This window comes from Salvelinus namaycush, chromosome 28 (genome assembly GCF_016432855.1).
Source record: "Salvelinus namaycush isolate Seneca chromosome 28, SaNama_1.0, whole genome shotgun sequence".
Classification (NCBI taxonomy): domain Eukaryota; kingdom Metazoa; phylum Chordata; class Actinopteri; order Salmoniformes; family Salmonidae; genus Salvelinus; species Salvelinus namaycush.
The window spans coordinates 12,646,021-12,661,426 of NC_052334.1; the positions used below are offsets into that span (position 1 = coordinate 12,646,021).

The following is a 15,406-nucleotide window of genomic DNA, read 5'->3' on the forward strand; positions in this document are numbered from 1 at the left end:
ATCTTCTGAAAAGAGCCAGTATGACGGTGGTCATTTTGACAGAGTCATAAAAATGATAATGATGCTCTCATCGAGGGGCCACAGTCCCATCATCATCAGACTGCTGCCTGCCTGACATTAATATATGCAAGAACCAGTAGCTGGATTAGAACACTGGTCCTGTAGGGCTTTATATCACAGCACTGTGAGCACAGACATCCCAGCCCATTTCCTTCTATCACCACAAATCATAAAGGTCCTTAAGGAAATGGAACTACGTTTTGCATAGCAAGTGGAACTACTGCACTAATGAAAGTGGATCCACTAAAACGTTTTGCATGACAACCCAACCACATGTTCACTGCTTTTGAATATGTCTGTTAGGTTTTGATGTGGTGCACTAGTGCATTCACAGTGACATAACATGGCAAGCTGCTACAGAGTAGAGTGTTCTTGGACTGTTCTAGTTGGTTGCCAATGGGATTTGATTCGAGAGAGCAGCACAAAGGGCCCCACTCCACTGACTGATCTCATTAACCTTAAGGTGCTTGTATTTATCCCCAGGCACTTCCTGTTCCACTGTTCCTTATATGGTATTGCCTCGCCCCCCTAGAGAGAGAGACACACACACACACACACACACAATTTGTGGTTCATTGTTGCCAATTGTAAATTGTAAATTGATTCCCCCTTCCTCCTGTCTCTAATTTTCTCTCTCACTCTCTCTTATTCAGTCTGTTTTGTGTGTTTGTTTGAGTCCATGTTGGAATGCTAGTTGGATGATGACATGTCGTCCAGAGGATGTTTGTTTAGGTCACAAGTTTCTATGTCAAACATCTGCTTCTCATAGAGCTACCAATGACTCCCATTTCCTAAATCCCCTGTCATGTTTAGAGAGAAGGATTAGCTTTGTGTTGCCCTGGAAACTCCCCCAACAGTTATGTTTGATATTAAGTGTGTGTGTGTGTGTGTGTGTGTGTGTGTGTGTGTGTGTGTGTGTGTGTGTGTGTGTGTGTGTGTGTGTGTGTGTGTGTGTGTGTGTGTGTGTGTGTGTGTGTGTGTGTGTGTGTGTGTGTGTGTGTGAGCGAGTGTGCGTGCGTGCGTGCGAGCGAGCGTGTGTGAGCGAGTGTGCGTGCGTGCGTGTGAGCGGGCGTGCGTGCGTGTGTGTGTGAGCGAGCGTGTGTGTGTGTGTGTGTGTGAGCGTGCGTGTGTCCATACATACGTGTGTGTGTTTGTCCTCCTGATTCCACAAGCAGAATATCACTTCAGCTAATATCAAACTGTCTGTGAGGTCAACTTTATGTCCTCTACTGACTGGAATAGTTTAGAGATGTGTTTCTGTGGTTTTAATTAGCCTGCATGGGAACGGCTGGCCACTAAATATCTGAGCTAATCCCTCAGCTATGCAAATCGTGATTCCAATTTAGAGATGCCGTCCGCCAGAGGCGCTTTCCATAATGGATTTCTTCTTCTTCATTATTATTATTTTTAAATACAGAAAACATAAAATCCCGATATCAGTTTTCTTCAACATTTGAATGGATTTAATTTGGATCGAACTGCACCATAAACCCTAGTTAGCAATGAACAAATGTAGGTTACAAAAATAAATACGTGTCTGTGGGGATAGCAGATGCTTACAATGCTGTCTAGAATGATATTGTAGGCATGACTCTATGTTTAAAATGAGCCTCAGACATGATTTCCCGTCCTTTGTGATCGGATGGTATGGAAACCTGGGTAAATACACACATCAATAGTAAAGTTGCAGAACAGGCACAAGGGAGTGATAGAGAGGCTGGTATTGAAAACCTATATGTTTTCTTGTCATGCACGCCCCAAGGGAAAAAACTAAGGTTGGTTGTTTATTAAAGGCGTAATATCATCTGGTAAGCTATAATGACTGGGTGTTATAGCTGCTCTGGTTGTTATTTTTATGCACTGTGAAGTTTAAGGACTAAAGACATAATGATTACAATGACCATTACTGAAACATTACTTAGCTGTCAATCTTGTGGAATAAAATGTCTTTGTAAACTTGTTACATATTGATAAACTCTGTCCTTTAAAATGTCATGAAAATAGTATTTATCAATAGAAAAGATCATTAAGAACCTGTAGGGTTAAATGCGCTCCATACAATGTAGCCTGTAGAAGCTGCATCTGTTCTTCCCTGGGGTTTCTTAACACAGGATGGCGCCCTCATCTTTAGGTAGAGAACACAACCATCATTCTTATGGGAAAAAAGGCACACCCTTTGCATACCATATTTGTCTTAATAAATATGACGTAATTGCCTAATGAATTGTTAATAAAACGCAATTAATAGGTGCAAATTGCACGCATGTTCACACATTTTAATTGCAAATCAGATTTTACATTAGGCCAGGCTAGTCCGATAATATTCCACACCTTTTACAAACACGATACGGGTAAATGTTCATTACATAGTTGTTTTTGCATTTAATGTCATCGACTGATTTATAGTTCATATGTAGGCCTACTAAAGATTCAATAGCCACAACGCTGACTGCAGAATCTCAGCTCTTGGAGTTATAATTATATTCAATAAAGCACATTTTATATCTGCAATGACATTATTAAATGAATCATATATTAAGGTTGTAACTCTAAGTTATTATTTTATATAACAGAAATTGGGAAGGGTCGATCAATTAGGGAGAAGGGGAGAAAACTAGGACTGGCAGGCACTAAGACATGTTGCTACCACGGAGAAAGTTGATGGGTCTCCAAAGAGAGAGGTGGTCCAACGCTACTCACCACTGTCATCAGAACAGTGCGAGCTGCTTGCCAGAGAAGCATCTACACGCTGCCTACTTGACATTCCATTGAAACTTTCACGTTTTGATCATGCAGCTTTTTCTGATTTGTGCAAACTGAAAAGCACTTAGATTTATCCGTTTATCTTGGAGACCACGACGGTGTTTGAATATCTAACGGACCAGTTTTACGCACGCAATTTGTGTCCAGTGTATACAGGTTGTTGGGATAGCCGCTCCAACAGACAAAAGTTATGGACAAGTCATTTAGTGGTCTGGAAGTTTAGACCATGATATGTGCGTCTGCACATCAACGTTTTTGATGCGCGTCATGATTTTCTAGGCTCTTCACAGTGATTGTATGTGGCCCGCTGTTGCTAGTTACATGTTGTAAATCGTCGCTTCTTGGATATGGATACAATGAAACAAACGGCTGCTGTTGCAGAGATGCTGGCCTCCAAGGATTGCACATTACAGTTTCGGGAAAGGAGACAATTCGATAAGCGCTCCAGGGAAAGAATAGAGGCAGAGATGGATCGGGTGCGAACTCGGGAGAGATTTGAAGCCACTCTAGCCGGTCTCGGAGAGCTGGAATACTTGAGACAGCGACAGGAATTACTGGTCAGAAATGTGTTGAATCACCAGGAATACTCTATACCAACAGTAGATCTAATGTGCGTTACGCACGAGGAGAATTACTTGAACTCGGAGGAAAGACTTCTAGAAGAAAATATTTTATTGCTAAGAAAACAACTGGTATGTAGACTGAATATAAAGTCATGTATTTATTCCATCAAAGTGTTTGGGATAACGTTAATACTTATGATCATCATTTGGCTGAGTTTTATTTGCGTCCGTTATATTTTGGTTAGCCTACATTTCAAAAGCTGTCATGAAATACAAGTATCTCTATTAGTGTATCGTTGGATTGAGACCATCCAAATTGTTCAACAAGAGGTCTATTTTCTGACTGAGTCGCAGCTCCAGTCCATTCACGTCCAGGGAAAATGAGAACATAGCGGAACATAGCCAAGACAAGCCTACTGATAAAAGTTGGCGACGTTGAGTTTGCTTCGCCAGGCAGGCGCAGACAAGAGGTGCGAAGTCTGTCAACGATTGTGGTATATGTCTATGATAAGTTTAAAATAAAAAAACAGGCCTCTAAATTATATTTCCAGACTACTTTCCAGAATAATTTTCTAATTGTGGCCCTTTAGTAGCATATGACCTGCTGTTGGCTTTTTTTCACTCACTCACAGATAAAATCCTGTATACATTTGTAACCTAATATTTTGGAAAAGTTCAATGTAATTATTTTCTAATGATTACAATAAATGAATGATTCCATTTGATCGATCTGTCATTATAAATCAATGCAAGCAATTGTGTCTCCAGAGGACAAGAGGTTCCCACAGAAATGATAGAGAATAGCAGGATGGCTATTTAAATCAAACTTCCTGAAGGGAGAAGGAAACTCCTGATGTACTCATGTGGTCTGCGAGGGGGTCCAGCCGCTTGAATGAGTCTTACTGATGCGTTACAATGGATGGGGTGACAAAGTAACTTTTACAAGCAGATCTCCCACCCCCTGCTGCTGTTAAAGGATGCCAGGGAGTTATTGGCTGGTTCTTTGAGATTAGGCCATTTAAACCGACCAAAACACACCTGGGTTCAATTAGGCAGTAAGGGCAAAAATCATGAATGGACTCAGTATTAAAATGTATTGGGGGAAAAAGTTGCAGTTGTTGTATTATACCCTACCCCCATAGGGTTTATTGTAGGCCTAAATTAAATCTGATTTGGTTTTCAATTCTCATTCTATTATTACAGGCCATTTCACTCTCAGCCTACACAGACATTTCCTAATAAAATACAATTTACACATTTACACATCCTCACTGGTTTGTTCAGTCACCCTGTCAAAACAGTGGGAGGGTCATTTTATTCAGCAAAACAACCGTTGGTCTGCCTCTGCTAGAGATGCCTTTCCCAAATGGTACTTTGTGTGGAAATGGTCTCTGAAGCCATAGCATGCTCAGAGCACATAAATCACCCACTGCCTCCTGTCAGAGGCCTGGTTTTATGGCCTGCCAATCTGCTGCTGCTGCAGAGAGAGGAAGGGCTGCATCTCAATATAGCCAGGAGAGTGTGTGTGTGTGTGTGTGTGTGTGTGTGTGTGTGTGTGTGTGTGTGTGTGTGTGTGTGTGTGTGTGTGTGTGTGTGTGTGTGTGTGTGTGTCATTACTGGGCTCAGTCATGGAGCAAATGGTAGCTAAAATGCTTAATGCACAGGGGACAGGCCTCCTGAGATGACTAGCAGGTAATTGGGAGTAATGTATCCTATGTCTGTAGTCACATAATTGTCACAAATGTAGCAAATGTAAATAGGGTCTGCTGTCACTGAGCCTTCAGGGTTGACATTTTCAGTTGGTCTTTGAATTCAAACCACAGTCTAGAGCGGAATGGAGGAATGTAACCACCACATGATCTGGGTGATGTCATGTGTGACCCTGGCTGTTCCACATAACCTGCGTGTTTGATGGAGATATTGTTTTGCTCCCACAAGACGTGATTCTAATTTAGTTTGGGATACTAATGGGTTCTGATAGGGCGACATGGTCTCGCCAAGATGTTGAAGACTTGCAGCACAGTAACTACAGACTTACTTTTAATGACCAACATTCAAGGCTATGGAATTCATCAGAAATGGAACCAAAAATAAGGAACTAAACATTCTGTTGCAATACAGAACAACACTATGGATTAAGCTATAATAATAATTAGGTTGGTGATTTTATTTGTCCTATTTCACACATGTACAACTCAGTGGCCTTGTGGTTATTGTCCGCCCTGAGATTGGAAGGTTGGTAGTTCCATCCCCGGCAGAGTCATACCAAAGACTGTAAAAATGGGACTCAATGCGTCTCTGCTTGGCACTCAGCAGTAGGGAGATAGATTGGGGGTAAAGCCCTGTGATAGATTAGCATCCAGGGGGTGTACTTGTACATCAAGCTGCCTCATGCTACAGAAACAGGAGATAGGCTCCTGCTCCTATCAGCCTTTCTGGGTCGCACAAGCCAAGGCTAATTACTTACAAGTGTGTATTAATATTCATGTGTAAATTGGAAATGTTTTTTTTGCATATCCAAACTCTCCCGGAGACACCCTCAGAATGGGGCCAACTGTAGATGTCATAGGCAGAACTGGCTGTAGTCCAGGGTTGAAGGCTCAGCGTTAACAAGCAACAACCTGGACAAGAGCTAAGGCAGAACTAACTGTAGTTGCTGTACAACTGTACCTAACTGTGTTACCTGTGCACATGTTTCCCTCCAGAACTGCCTGAGAAGGAGAGATGCTGGTTTGATCAATCAGCTGCAGGAGTTGGACAGGCAGATCAGTGACCTCCGGTTGGACACGGAGGCGTCACGTGAACACGTGGAGACAGACAGCCGCCCGAGCTCAGGTTAGTCTGGTTCTACAATAGAATTAGAATGGATTCCAAAGGTTCTACTTCAGAATGTTACCCTGTGGAAACTAGACATGATTAGTAGGATCTGTCAACTGAGTGATAAAAAAAAAAAAAAAAAACTTTTATTTAACTAGGCAAGTCAGTTAAGAACAAATTCTTATTTATAAGGATGGCCTATCCCCAGCCAAACCCTAACCCGAACGACGCTGGGCCAATTGTGCACCGCCCTATGGGACTCCCAATCAAGGCCGGTTATGATACAGCCTGGAATCGAACCAGGGTCTGTAGTGAGGCCTCTAGCACTGAGACCGCTGCGCCACTCAGGATCCCATTTCAACTTAAGTAGTTGAGGATACTGCAGAACGTGTAATCCCCCAAAGGTATAGGGTTTTTAACACATGGGTTCTCAAAGTGGGGTCTGTGGGCTGATCTCAAAATATATAACAAATATATATATTATTAGGTACACCCGTATAGTACCGGTTTGGACCCCCCTTTGCCTCCAGAACAGCTACAGATACGCTGTGGTGTTCAATCATTGCTTAGTTGGTATCAAGGGACCTAATGTGTGCCGGGAAAACATTCCCTACACCATTACACCATCGCCACCAGCCTGTACCATTTACACCAGGCAGAACAGGGCAATGGATTTATGATGCTTATGCCAAATCCTGACTCTGCCATCAGCATGACACAACAGGAACCGCGATTCGTCAGACCAGGCAATATTTTTCCACTCCTCAATTGTCCAGTGTTGGTGATTGTGTGCCCACTGGAGCCACTTCTTCTTGTTTTAAGCAGATAGGAGTGGAACCTGGTGTGGTCGTCAGCTGCAATAGCACATCCGTGACAATGATCAATGAGTTGAGTGTTCCGAGATGCCGTTCTGCACTCCACTGTTGTACTGCGCCGTTATTTGCCTGTTGGTGGCCCGCCTGTTAGATTGCACGATTCTTGCCATTCTCCTTTGACCTCTCTCATCAAGGAGCTGTTTTCGCACACAGAACTGCCGCTGAATGGATGTTTTTTGTTTGTCGCACAATTCTCGGTAAACCCTAGACATAAAAAGGCCCAGCAGGCTGGACGTTTCTCAGATACTGGAACCGGCGCGCCTGGCACCGACGATCATACCACGCTCAAAGTCACTTGTTATTTTTGTAGTTATTTTATTTTTTGTTATTTTTACCACTATTTCGTGATATCCATTTGGTAGTTACAGTCTTGTACCATCGCTGCAACTCCCGTATGGACTCGGGAGAGGCGAAGGTCAAGAGCCATGCGTCCTCTGAAACACAACCCTGCCAAGCTGCACTGCTTCTTGACACACTGCTCGCTTAACACGGAAGCCAGCCGCACCAATGTGTCGGAGGAAACACTGTTCAAATGACACGTGTCAGCGTGCATGCGCCCGGCCCGCCACAGGAATTGCTAGAGCGCGATGGGACAAGGACATCCCGGTCGGCCAAACCCTTGCTTAACCAGGACGACACTGGGCCAATTGTTCACCGCCTCATGGGTCTCCCGGTCGTGGCCGGCTGAGACACAGCCCGGGATCGAATCCGGATATGTAGTGATGCTTCTAGCACTGCGATGCAGTTCCTTAGACCGCTGCGGCTCTTGGGAGGCCCTCCCATTCTAAGGTTTAATCTAACAGTAACTGAATGCCTTTATGCCTGTCTGCCTGCTTTATATAGCAAGCGACAGCCACGTGACTCACTGTCTGTAGGAGCGAACCATTTTCGTAAGTTGGGTGGTGTACCTAAAAAAAAAAACGTAAAAAAAAAAATATGTTTCATTTTTTTTATTTTATTAATATTACTAACAACAACAGATTGAACAAATGTTGGCCAAGGAATCCGTGGAATAAGTTTATAGGGTATAATAATACATTTTTATTATTGGGCATGCAATAAAAATTGCATTCTAATGGTGCATACGGACTGTTTCTTGTTGTCAAATTAACTGGGGCAAGCTTCAAACATGTAGATATTGCTCAGCCCCAGTCAATTTGAAAAGAGATTTGCTTGCCCCAGAGAATTTGACAACGACATGTTTTTTGTGTGCCCAGTAGCATTTTGGGGGGGAAATATTGTGAAACACTATCATGACACTTTTACTGTAGATGTATTAACTACAGTTTCTGAAATTACAATGCAAAAATATTACATATAGCTCCTTTAATCTACAATTCATGTTCTTAACCCTGGGCAACATTGGCCTGGGAGGCTCACAGGGATATTGGTATCCACAGTACTCCACCAATTATATATTTTCCAACTCAATACTTTTTGTATTCCCCTTAAAGAAATGTGAAGCTAAATGCACTGCAATTCAAGCTTCAAAACTGCTATTTTTCTCTGTGCCTCATGTTTTCTTTCTGCCTCAAAATGTGTACGAATGCAGTATTTTAGCCTTAAAGCTGAAAAAAAGTATCTCTGCCCCATGACAATGTGTAGAATTGCAGGAAATTAGCTTGAAAACTGAAACATTCCCTGGGTCCAAGATTTGGTTCGTCCGGCCATGCACTGCAAAAGTCACAGTAAAAAACTAATTCTATAATACTTTTTTCTCACTCGAGTTGTGTTCTGATTGAGGGGGTCCCTGATGAGTTTGCTATCACAAAATGGGTCCCTGGCCCAAAAAAGTTTTAGAACCCCTGTCTTAGCAAATGAATACAAACATGACATACAAATGACTGACAATGCAAAATATTTGAAAAATGGGCACATAGAGAATTAGCATTCCACCGGGCATAAATTACAGAGCAGATGTAGGGTATGCTACGCTGCAAATATAACAAACTTTCATCTAGTATAAACCCCATCTACACAAAGCCTTGTTTTTTTAAGTGCTTGAGATTTTCTGCCTTAATTATTTTAATAGCCGCAGCCTGTCATGTAATAAATTGTTGGATGACAGCTTCCTCCATGAAGTGTGTAAAATCAATGTGTTAAAATGTTCCCTTCTGTTTCTCTGCCCTTTCTCTCGGTGTCACTGTCTCTCTCTCTATCCAGGCTTTTACGAGCTGAGCGACGGCGCTTCAGGGTCCCTCTCCAACTCTTCCAACTCGGTGTTCAGCGAGTGTTTGTCCAACTGTCGCTCCAGCACCTGTTTCTGCAGTCCCCTCGACACATCGCTGTGTGCCTCCGAGGGAAGGCTCAAATCTGCAGGTGAGAGAGAAGCCCCCACATCACAGCCCCCATAGCACCAGGGTTTTGGCCAATTCATTTCAATTATTTCAGGAAGTAAAATGAAATGCAGCATAGTACAGCACAACATAGACCCCCACAGCACAGCCTCCCATAGCAAAGTCTAGAACACCACTGGACAGCCTATCCTAGCATAAGACAGCACAGCAAAGCCTAGGGCCCATGGATATGACAGGGTCCTGGTGTTTTATTTCACATGGTCTATCTAGGGAGCAACAAACAGGCTGAATCCTTTTGTTGTCCTTTGCTGTGTAAACACACACTCTTTCCTTCTTTCCCCAAAGACCCCCATCAGGCCGTCACCCACCCACCACATATCCACTTAACTTGGGTCTCAGCTCTGTTCCAGCTGGCCCCAGTTCAACTTCTAATAGTTTCCTTGGTGTCATTGCCATTAGTGGGGTTTGTTGTGACAACTCTTTGATTCAGTTTCAAACGAGAAAAAAAGAGTAGGAAGGAAACCTCAAACACTATTTGTGTCCCAAATGGCACCCTTTTCCCTACACAGTGCACCAGAGCATTATAGGCACTATATATAGTGTCATTTGGGATATGGCCAATATCAGTTGAGCTGGATTCCCAGCCAGGCCAGGCAGATGGCTCAGCTCTAACTAACAGCCACACCTGTGATGATAAGACACAAACAAAAGGACCATTAACACGTCCAAACCAACTGCCTTCTTCGTTAGCATATTGAGAGGATGGTTTGCTTTGCTTAGCCTGTCAACACTACACACCTACTGTAAGCTTCTGTGTGGCATTATTGTTGAAATGAGGAAATGGTGTGGTAACTGGTGGTACAGTATCTGTTGTTTTATACTATGGATGGGCAACTAGGCCCGCGGATCAACTTCCAATTGGAGGGTACTCTGTCGGGATCTCAACTTAACGTTGAATAGTAGAATACACAAAGTGCAATTTTATTAGTCGCTTTCACTCCGATATCATATCAAGACTGCAAACATTTCTCTCCACCCTATGGCAAAATGAGTAGAATTGCAAGAAATGAGCTATACAGTGCCTTCGGAAAGTATTCAGACCCCTTGACTTTTTCCACATTGTTACGTTACAGCCTAATTCTAAAATTGATTAAAAATAAAAAATCTTCATCAATCTACACACAAAACCACATAATGACAAAGGTTTCAGAAATGTTTGCTAATTTATAAAAATAAATCAATAGAAATATCACATTTACATAAGTATTCAGACCCTTTACTCAGTACTTTGTTGAATGACCTTTGGCAGTGATTACAGCCTCGAGTCTTCTTGGGTATGACGCTACAAGCTTGGCATACCTGTATTTGGGGAGTTTCTCCCATTCTTCTCTGCAAATCCTTTCAAGCTCTGTCAGGTTGGATGGGGAGTGTCGCTGCACAGCTATTTTCAGGTTTCTCCAGAGATGTTCGATCGGGTTCAAGTCCGGGCTCTTGCTGGGCCACTTCACCCCAGTCTGAGGTCCTGAGTGCTCTGGAGCAGGTTTTCATCAAGGGTCTCTCTGTACTTTGTCCGTTCATCTTTCCCTCGATCCTGATTAGTCTCCCAGTCCCTGCCGCTGAAAAACATCCCCACAGCATGATGCTGCTACCACCATCCTTCACCGTAGGGATGGTGCCAGGTTTCCTCCAGACGTGACGCTTGGCATTCAGGCCAAAGAGTTCCATCTTGGTTTCATCAGACCAGGAAATCTTGTTTCTCCTCGTCTGAGAATCCTTTAGGGGCCTTTTGGCAAACTCCTAGCGGGCTGTCGTGCCTTTTACAGAGGAGTGGCTTCCGTCTGGCCACTCTACTATAAAGACCTGATTAGTGGAGTGCTGCAGAGATGGTTGTTCTTCTGGAAGGTTCTCCCATCTCCACAGAGGAGCCCTTGAGCTCTGTCAGTGACCAGGTTCTTGGTCACCTCTCTGACCAAGGCCCTTCTCCCCCGATTGCTCAGTTTGGCCGGGCAGCCACCTTCAGAGTCTTTGTGGTTCCAAACTTCTTCCATTTATGAATGATGGAGGCCACTGTGTTCTTGGGGTCCTTCAATGCTGCAGAAATGTTTTGGTACCCTTCCCCAGATCTGTGCCTCGACACAATCCTGTCTTGGAGCTCTGTGGACAATTCCTTCGACTTCATGGCTTGGTTTTTTTCTCTGACGTGCACTGTCAACAGTGGGACCTTATATAGGTATGTGCCTTTTCAAATCGTGTCCAATCATTTGAATTTACCACAGGTGGACTCCAATCAAGTTGTTTCAAGGATGATCAATGGAAACAGGACGCACCTGAGTTTATTTCTGAGTCTCATAGCAAAGGGTCTGAATACTTATGTAAATAAGATATTTCTGTTTTTGTTTTTATACATTTGCAGAAATTCTAAAACGTTTCGCTTTGTCATTATGAGGTATGAGGAATTTTTTTAATTTCATACATTTTACAATAAGGCTGTAACTTCACAAAATGTGGCAATGCACTGTAAAACTGCAAATGTTTTTCTCCGCGCCATGGCAAAAGGAGTCGAATTGCAGGAAATTAGATATAACATAGAAATATCTTCTCTCCGCCCCATGGAAAAATGTGTAGAATTCCAACAAACTTGCTTTAAAACTACAAAATGTTATCCATGCCCCATGGCAAAATGTGGAGAATTGCAGGAAATGATTTTTTTTTTTAAAGAATTATCTGCTGTCAAGAGGTGGGCCACTAAAATGTTTCCTCCCGCGAGGTGGTGGGGCACACCAACAAAATGTAAATTAGAGCCCCCAAAAGGCTGGAGCCGGCTCTGACTGCATGTGTGGGTATGGATGTCGGTACGCAGACTCACGAGTCACTGCAGCCCCTCATGATGAGTTCAGATTTTTGTGCCCCCCCCATCAAAGTTACCCATCCTGGTTTTATACTGTAGTCCTGTGTGGTTTCCATATGAATGACTAGTGGTGTATCTGTTGTTCTGTAGTCCTTATACTCTGTCTCCTGTCTGGTTTTCAGATGAGCTGGACAACTGTGCTGAGTGCGAGGGCCAGTGTGAGGAGCAGCAGATGTCAGGGACAGTCAGGAGGTCCCCCTCTGCTCCCTACTCCCCCTCTACAGACACCTCCACTCAGGACATCCAGTCCAAGTACCACTGTGACCTGATCGCCAAGAACGGCAGTGACGTGTACCGCTATCCCAGCCCCCTCCATGCCGTGGCCGTACAGAACCCCATCTTCTTACAGTCTCTGGCCGAACACCTCAAAGAGGACGGAGGGCTGTCAAAGAGCGGCGGCTGCATCAAGGGCTCCAGTGACTGTCAGAAACTGGAGCAGCAGCCTATTCTGGTGCCCCAGAGCACTTCTTGGTCTGCCTCCCACTCGCCCGCTAATAAACGACTGGACAATTATATCTTCAGCCTGCTTCAGAGGAGGGCTCAGCCCATTAGGACCAACAAGCCACGGACGAGCATCAGCACAGACCCCTCCAAGAGCATCCTAAGGCAGGGTAGTCTGTGTGTGAGGCAGGCCAGTGTTGGCCAGCAGCAGCTGTTGGCCAACACTGTTACTGTTACTGACCTCAAACCAGCCTGGCAGACGTGTTTACATGCAGGAGGTGCAAGTAACAATGATCCAGGAACAGGCTCCCAACAGAGACAGTGGTCAGTGGAGAGCAAAGGGGAACTCCTCTTAGAAAATGGGATGGTGTCCCAGTCTTTGGGCCAACCTCAGAACGGATATGCCACAATCAACAGCAGTGACATTCACACCAACAGCCTGGTGACCAACACCAACAGTCTGGTGAAAAAGAAGGCGTCAACCAATAAAGGACTTCCATCGTCGACCGGTCTTCTGTCTAAAGATTACCAAGACCTGGGCGCCCCCAATGCCAACTCCTCCCCCAAAGAGAGAAAGCAAACTTATTTCCTTAATGCTCAAGAGGAAAACATTACTAAACTCTCCCAGACACTGCCAAGAGACCTCACCAAAACAGGCACTCCCAAGAAAAGCCCTAAGAGCATTGCGGTCTCAGTCCATACAGCCCGGCACACTAAAGAAAAGAGGCCAATGCTGGAGCTGGTGAGTCTGGGGTCTTCCTCCCAGAGCCAGGATGAGAGTCAGGGTCACATGGTCAGTGCCCAGTACATCCCCGCCCAGAGGCAGGTGGTCAAGCTCCGCAAGGGGGGCAAAAATGTTAAGATTGTCAAGGTGAAGAGCGCCTCCCTGAAACCACATAGGGGGAGGCACGCACATGCTGAGCCTGTATCATCAGAGATGGCGGGGACGAGGGAGAACGGTCACCGATCTGGAGGATCTAGGAAGTCTCGTCAGCCTGAGGAGGTACAACATGTGCACAAAGTCTCCTCCAAGAGGGGGGCATCCTCCAGGGCCAAGCGCACCGTCCCAGCATCTATCCCTGAGGGCCGGGTCCTAGAGAAACACACGGCCACCGTGTCTACAACAAGGTCCACTGTGACCAGGCATCACGGCCACCATGGTAGGGAGGTGGTGGTGGCCAAGCCCAAGTACAAGCGGACAAGCGGACAGGACTACAACCGTGGAAGGCTGAGAGCCATCACTGAGGTGCCTTATGATGAGGCCCTCAGGAGAGCCCACCGCAGGCAGAAGAGGGAGCTCCTCGGCCAGGTCTCCACAACCACCACCATGTACCTGCCCTCCAACGCGCAGTTCACCAGCCCTTACGCCTACGTGGCCGGCAGCGACTCTGAGTACTCCGCAGAGTGCGCCTCACTCTTCCATTCCACCATCATGGACACCAGTGAGGACGAGCGGAGCAACTACACCACCAACTGCTTCGGGGACAGCGAGTCCAGCTTGAGTGAGGCGGACTTTGTTGCGGAGAGCACTACCAGCAGTGACTCTGAGGAGAGTGGAGGGATGAACTGGCCCCAGTTTGCAGGGCAGGGCGCTGGGCCTCAGGAAGTAACCACTGCCCAGGCTAAGGCCTTCGTCAAGATCAAGGCCTCTCACAACCTGAAGAAGAAGATCCTCCGCTTCCGTTCTGCGGGCTCGCTGAAACTGATGACGACTGTATGAGGGAGGGACTTCAGGGTGTCGGGCAGGAAGCAGCGACTAAGCCAATCAAATTGGCCGCTCTCTCTCTCTGCCCAACAAGTGCCTAGGCTGATTTTCTTATTTACAGAAAGTCTCTGCTAAAGTTAGTCTCAGAGACGTTTAAGGAAACATTTTAATTGGGTTTGTACAAAATGTCTGGCAGACTCCCTCTCCCCGCACTTTCTGACAAACATTGGACAGGGTGAAAAGCATCTGAGTAGCCCCATTATTTTGTTGTATGTAGCCATTTTTTGTATTTATTATGGACTTTACCCTTGCTGTAGTACATGGCAAAAAAATCTGTAAATGCTTTTAATGGTTATGGTTTACTTTTTGATTAAAGATATTTAAACTTAATATATTTGATTGGTACTTATTGGATACATATTTGATTGGTGGTTGAAGCAGAGTATTACTTAAAAGTGGCTGTAAGGAATATTCATGCATATAAACAGACAGACTCTTCTGAAAACTGCTGAAGATACCATGGTAACACTTTGATATATGTACACATAAGATCTGCATGAGCAACTGCTTTACCTTCATCTGTTGTTGATACCAAGTAGCTAGCTGTACATTGCCAATTGATGTATATAATGTTTGTGTGTTAATACTGGTGCTTAACCTTTTTTTATGCATTATTAAATGTCTGCTTTAAAATCAATATTTGGTTGTCACCCCTTCTTCTGAACTGTGCATTGAGGTAGCATAGTTGTTTGTTGACAAAAGTTCAACCTCCACTGTGACATTATCATTTTGTCGATTTCTCGATTTTGTCTCAATAAATGTAACTTAGACATATTAGAACCTTATTTACCTCATTCTATAGCATATGAATATAATTGCATTTCTATGTTCTACAGTACTAAAGCGTATTCCTGAACATCACCACCTTCATATACTGAACAAAAATATGAATGGAACATCAAATTGTATTTGTCACA

At 44.4% G+C, this 15,406-nt stretch overlaps 1 protein-coding gene across 1 annotated transcript; it reads left to right on the plus strand.

The window, feature by feature from the left end:
• The first annotated feature begins 2,947 nt into the window (after nt 1-2,947).
• LOC120023626 (dapper homolog 1-like) lies at nt 2,948-15,123 on the plus strand. Its single transcript, XM_038967670.1, has 4 exons — nt 2,948-3,515; nt 6,092-6,221; nt 9,242-9,397; nt 12,406-15,123. Exons 1-4 carry the CDS (start codon nt 3,171-3,173, stop codon nt 14,442-14,444), a joined length of 2,670 nt encoding a protein of 889 aa, XP_038823598.1. The 5' UTR covers nt 2,948-3,170; the 3' UTR covers nt 14,445-15,123.
• Nucleotides 15,124-15,406: the final 283 nt, after the last annotated feature.

Coding starts and splice junctions, on each gene's coding strand:
- LOC120023626 (XM_038967670.1), top strand. CDS start 3,171: ATGGATACAATGAAACAAACGGCTGCTGTTGCAGAGATGCTGGCCTCC. Junction 3,516..6,091: donor TATTGCTAAGAAAACAACTG/GTATGTAGACTG, acceptor GTTTCCCTCCAG/AACTGCCTGAGAAGGAGAGA. Junction 6,222..9,241: donor AGACAGCCGCCCGAGCTCAG/GTTAGTCTGGTT, acceptor CTCTCTATCCAG/GCTTTTACGAGCTGAGCGAC.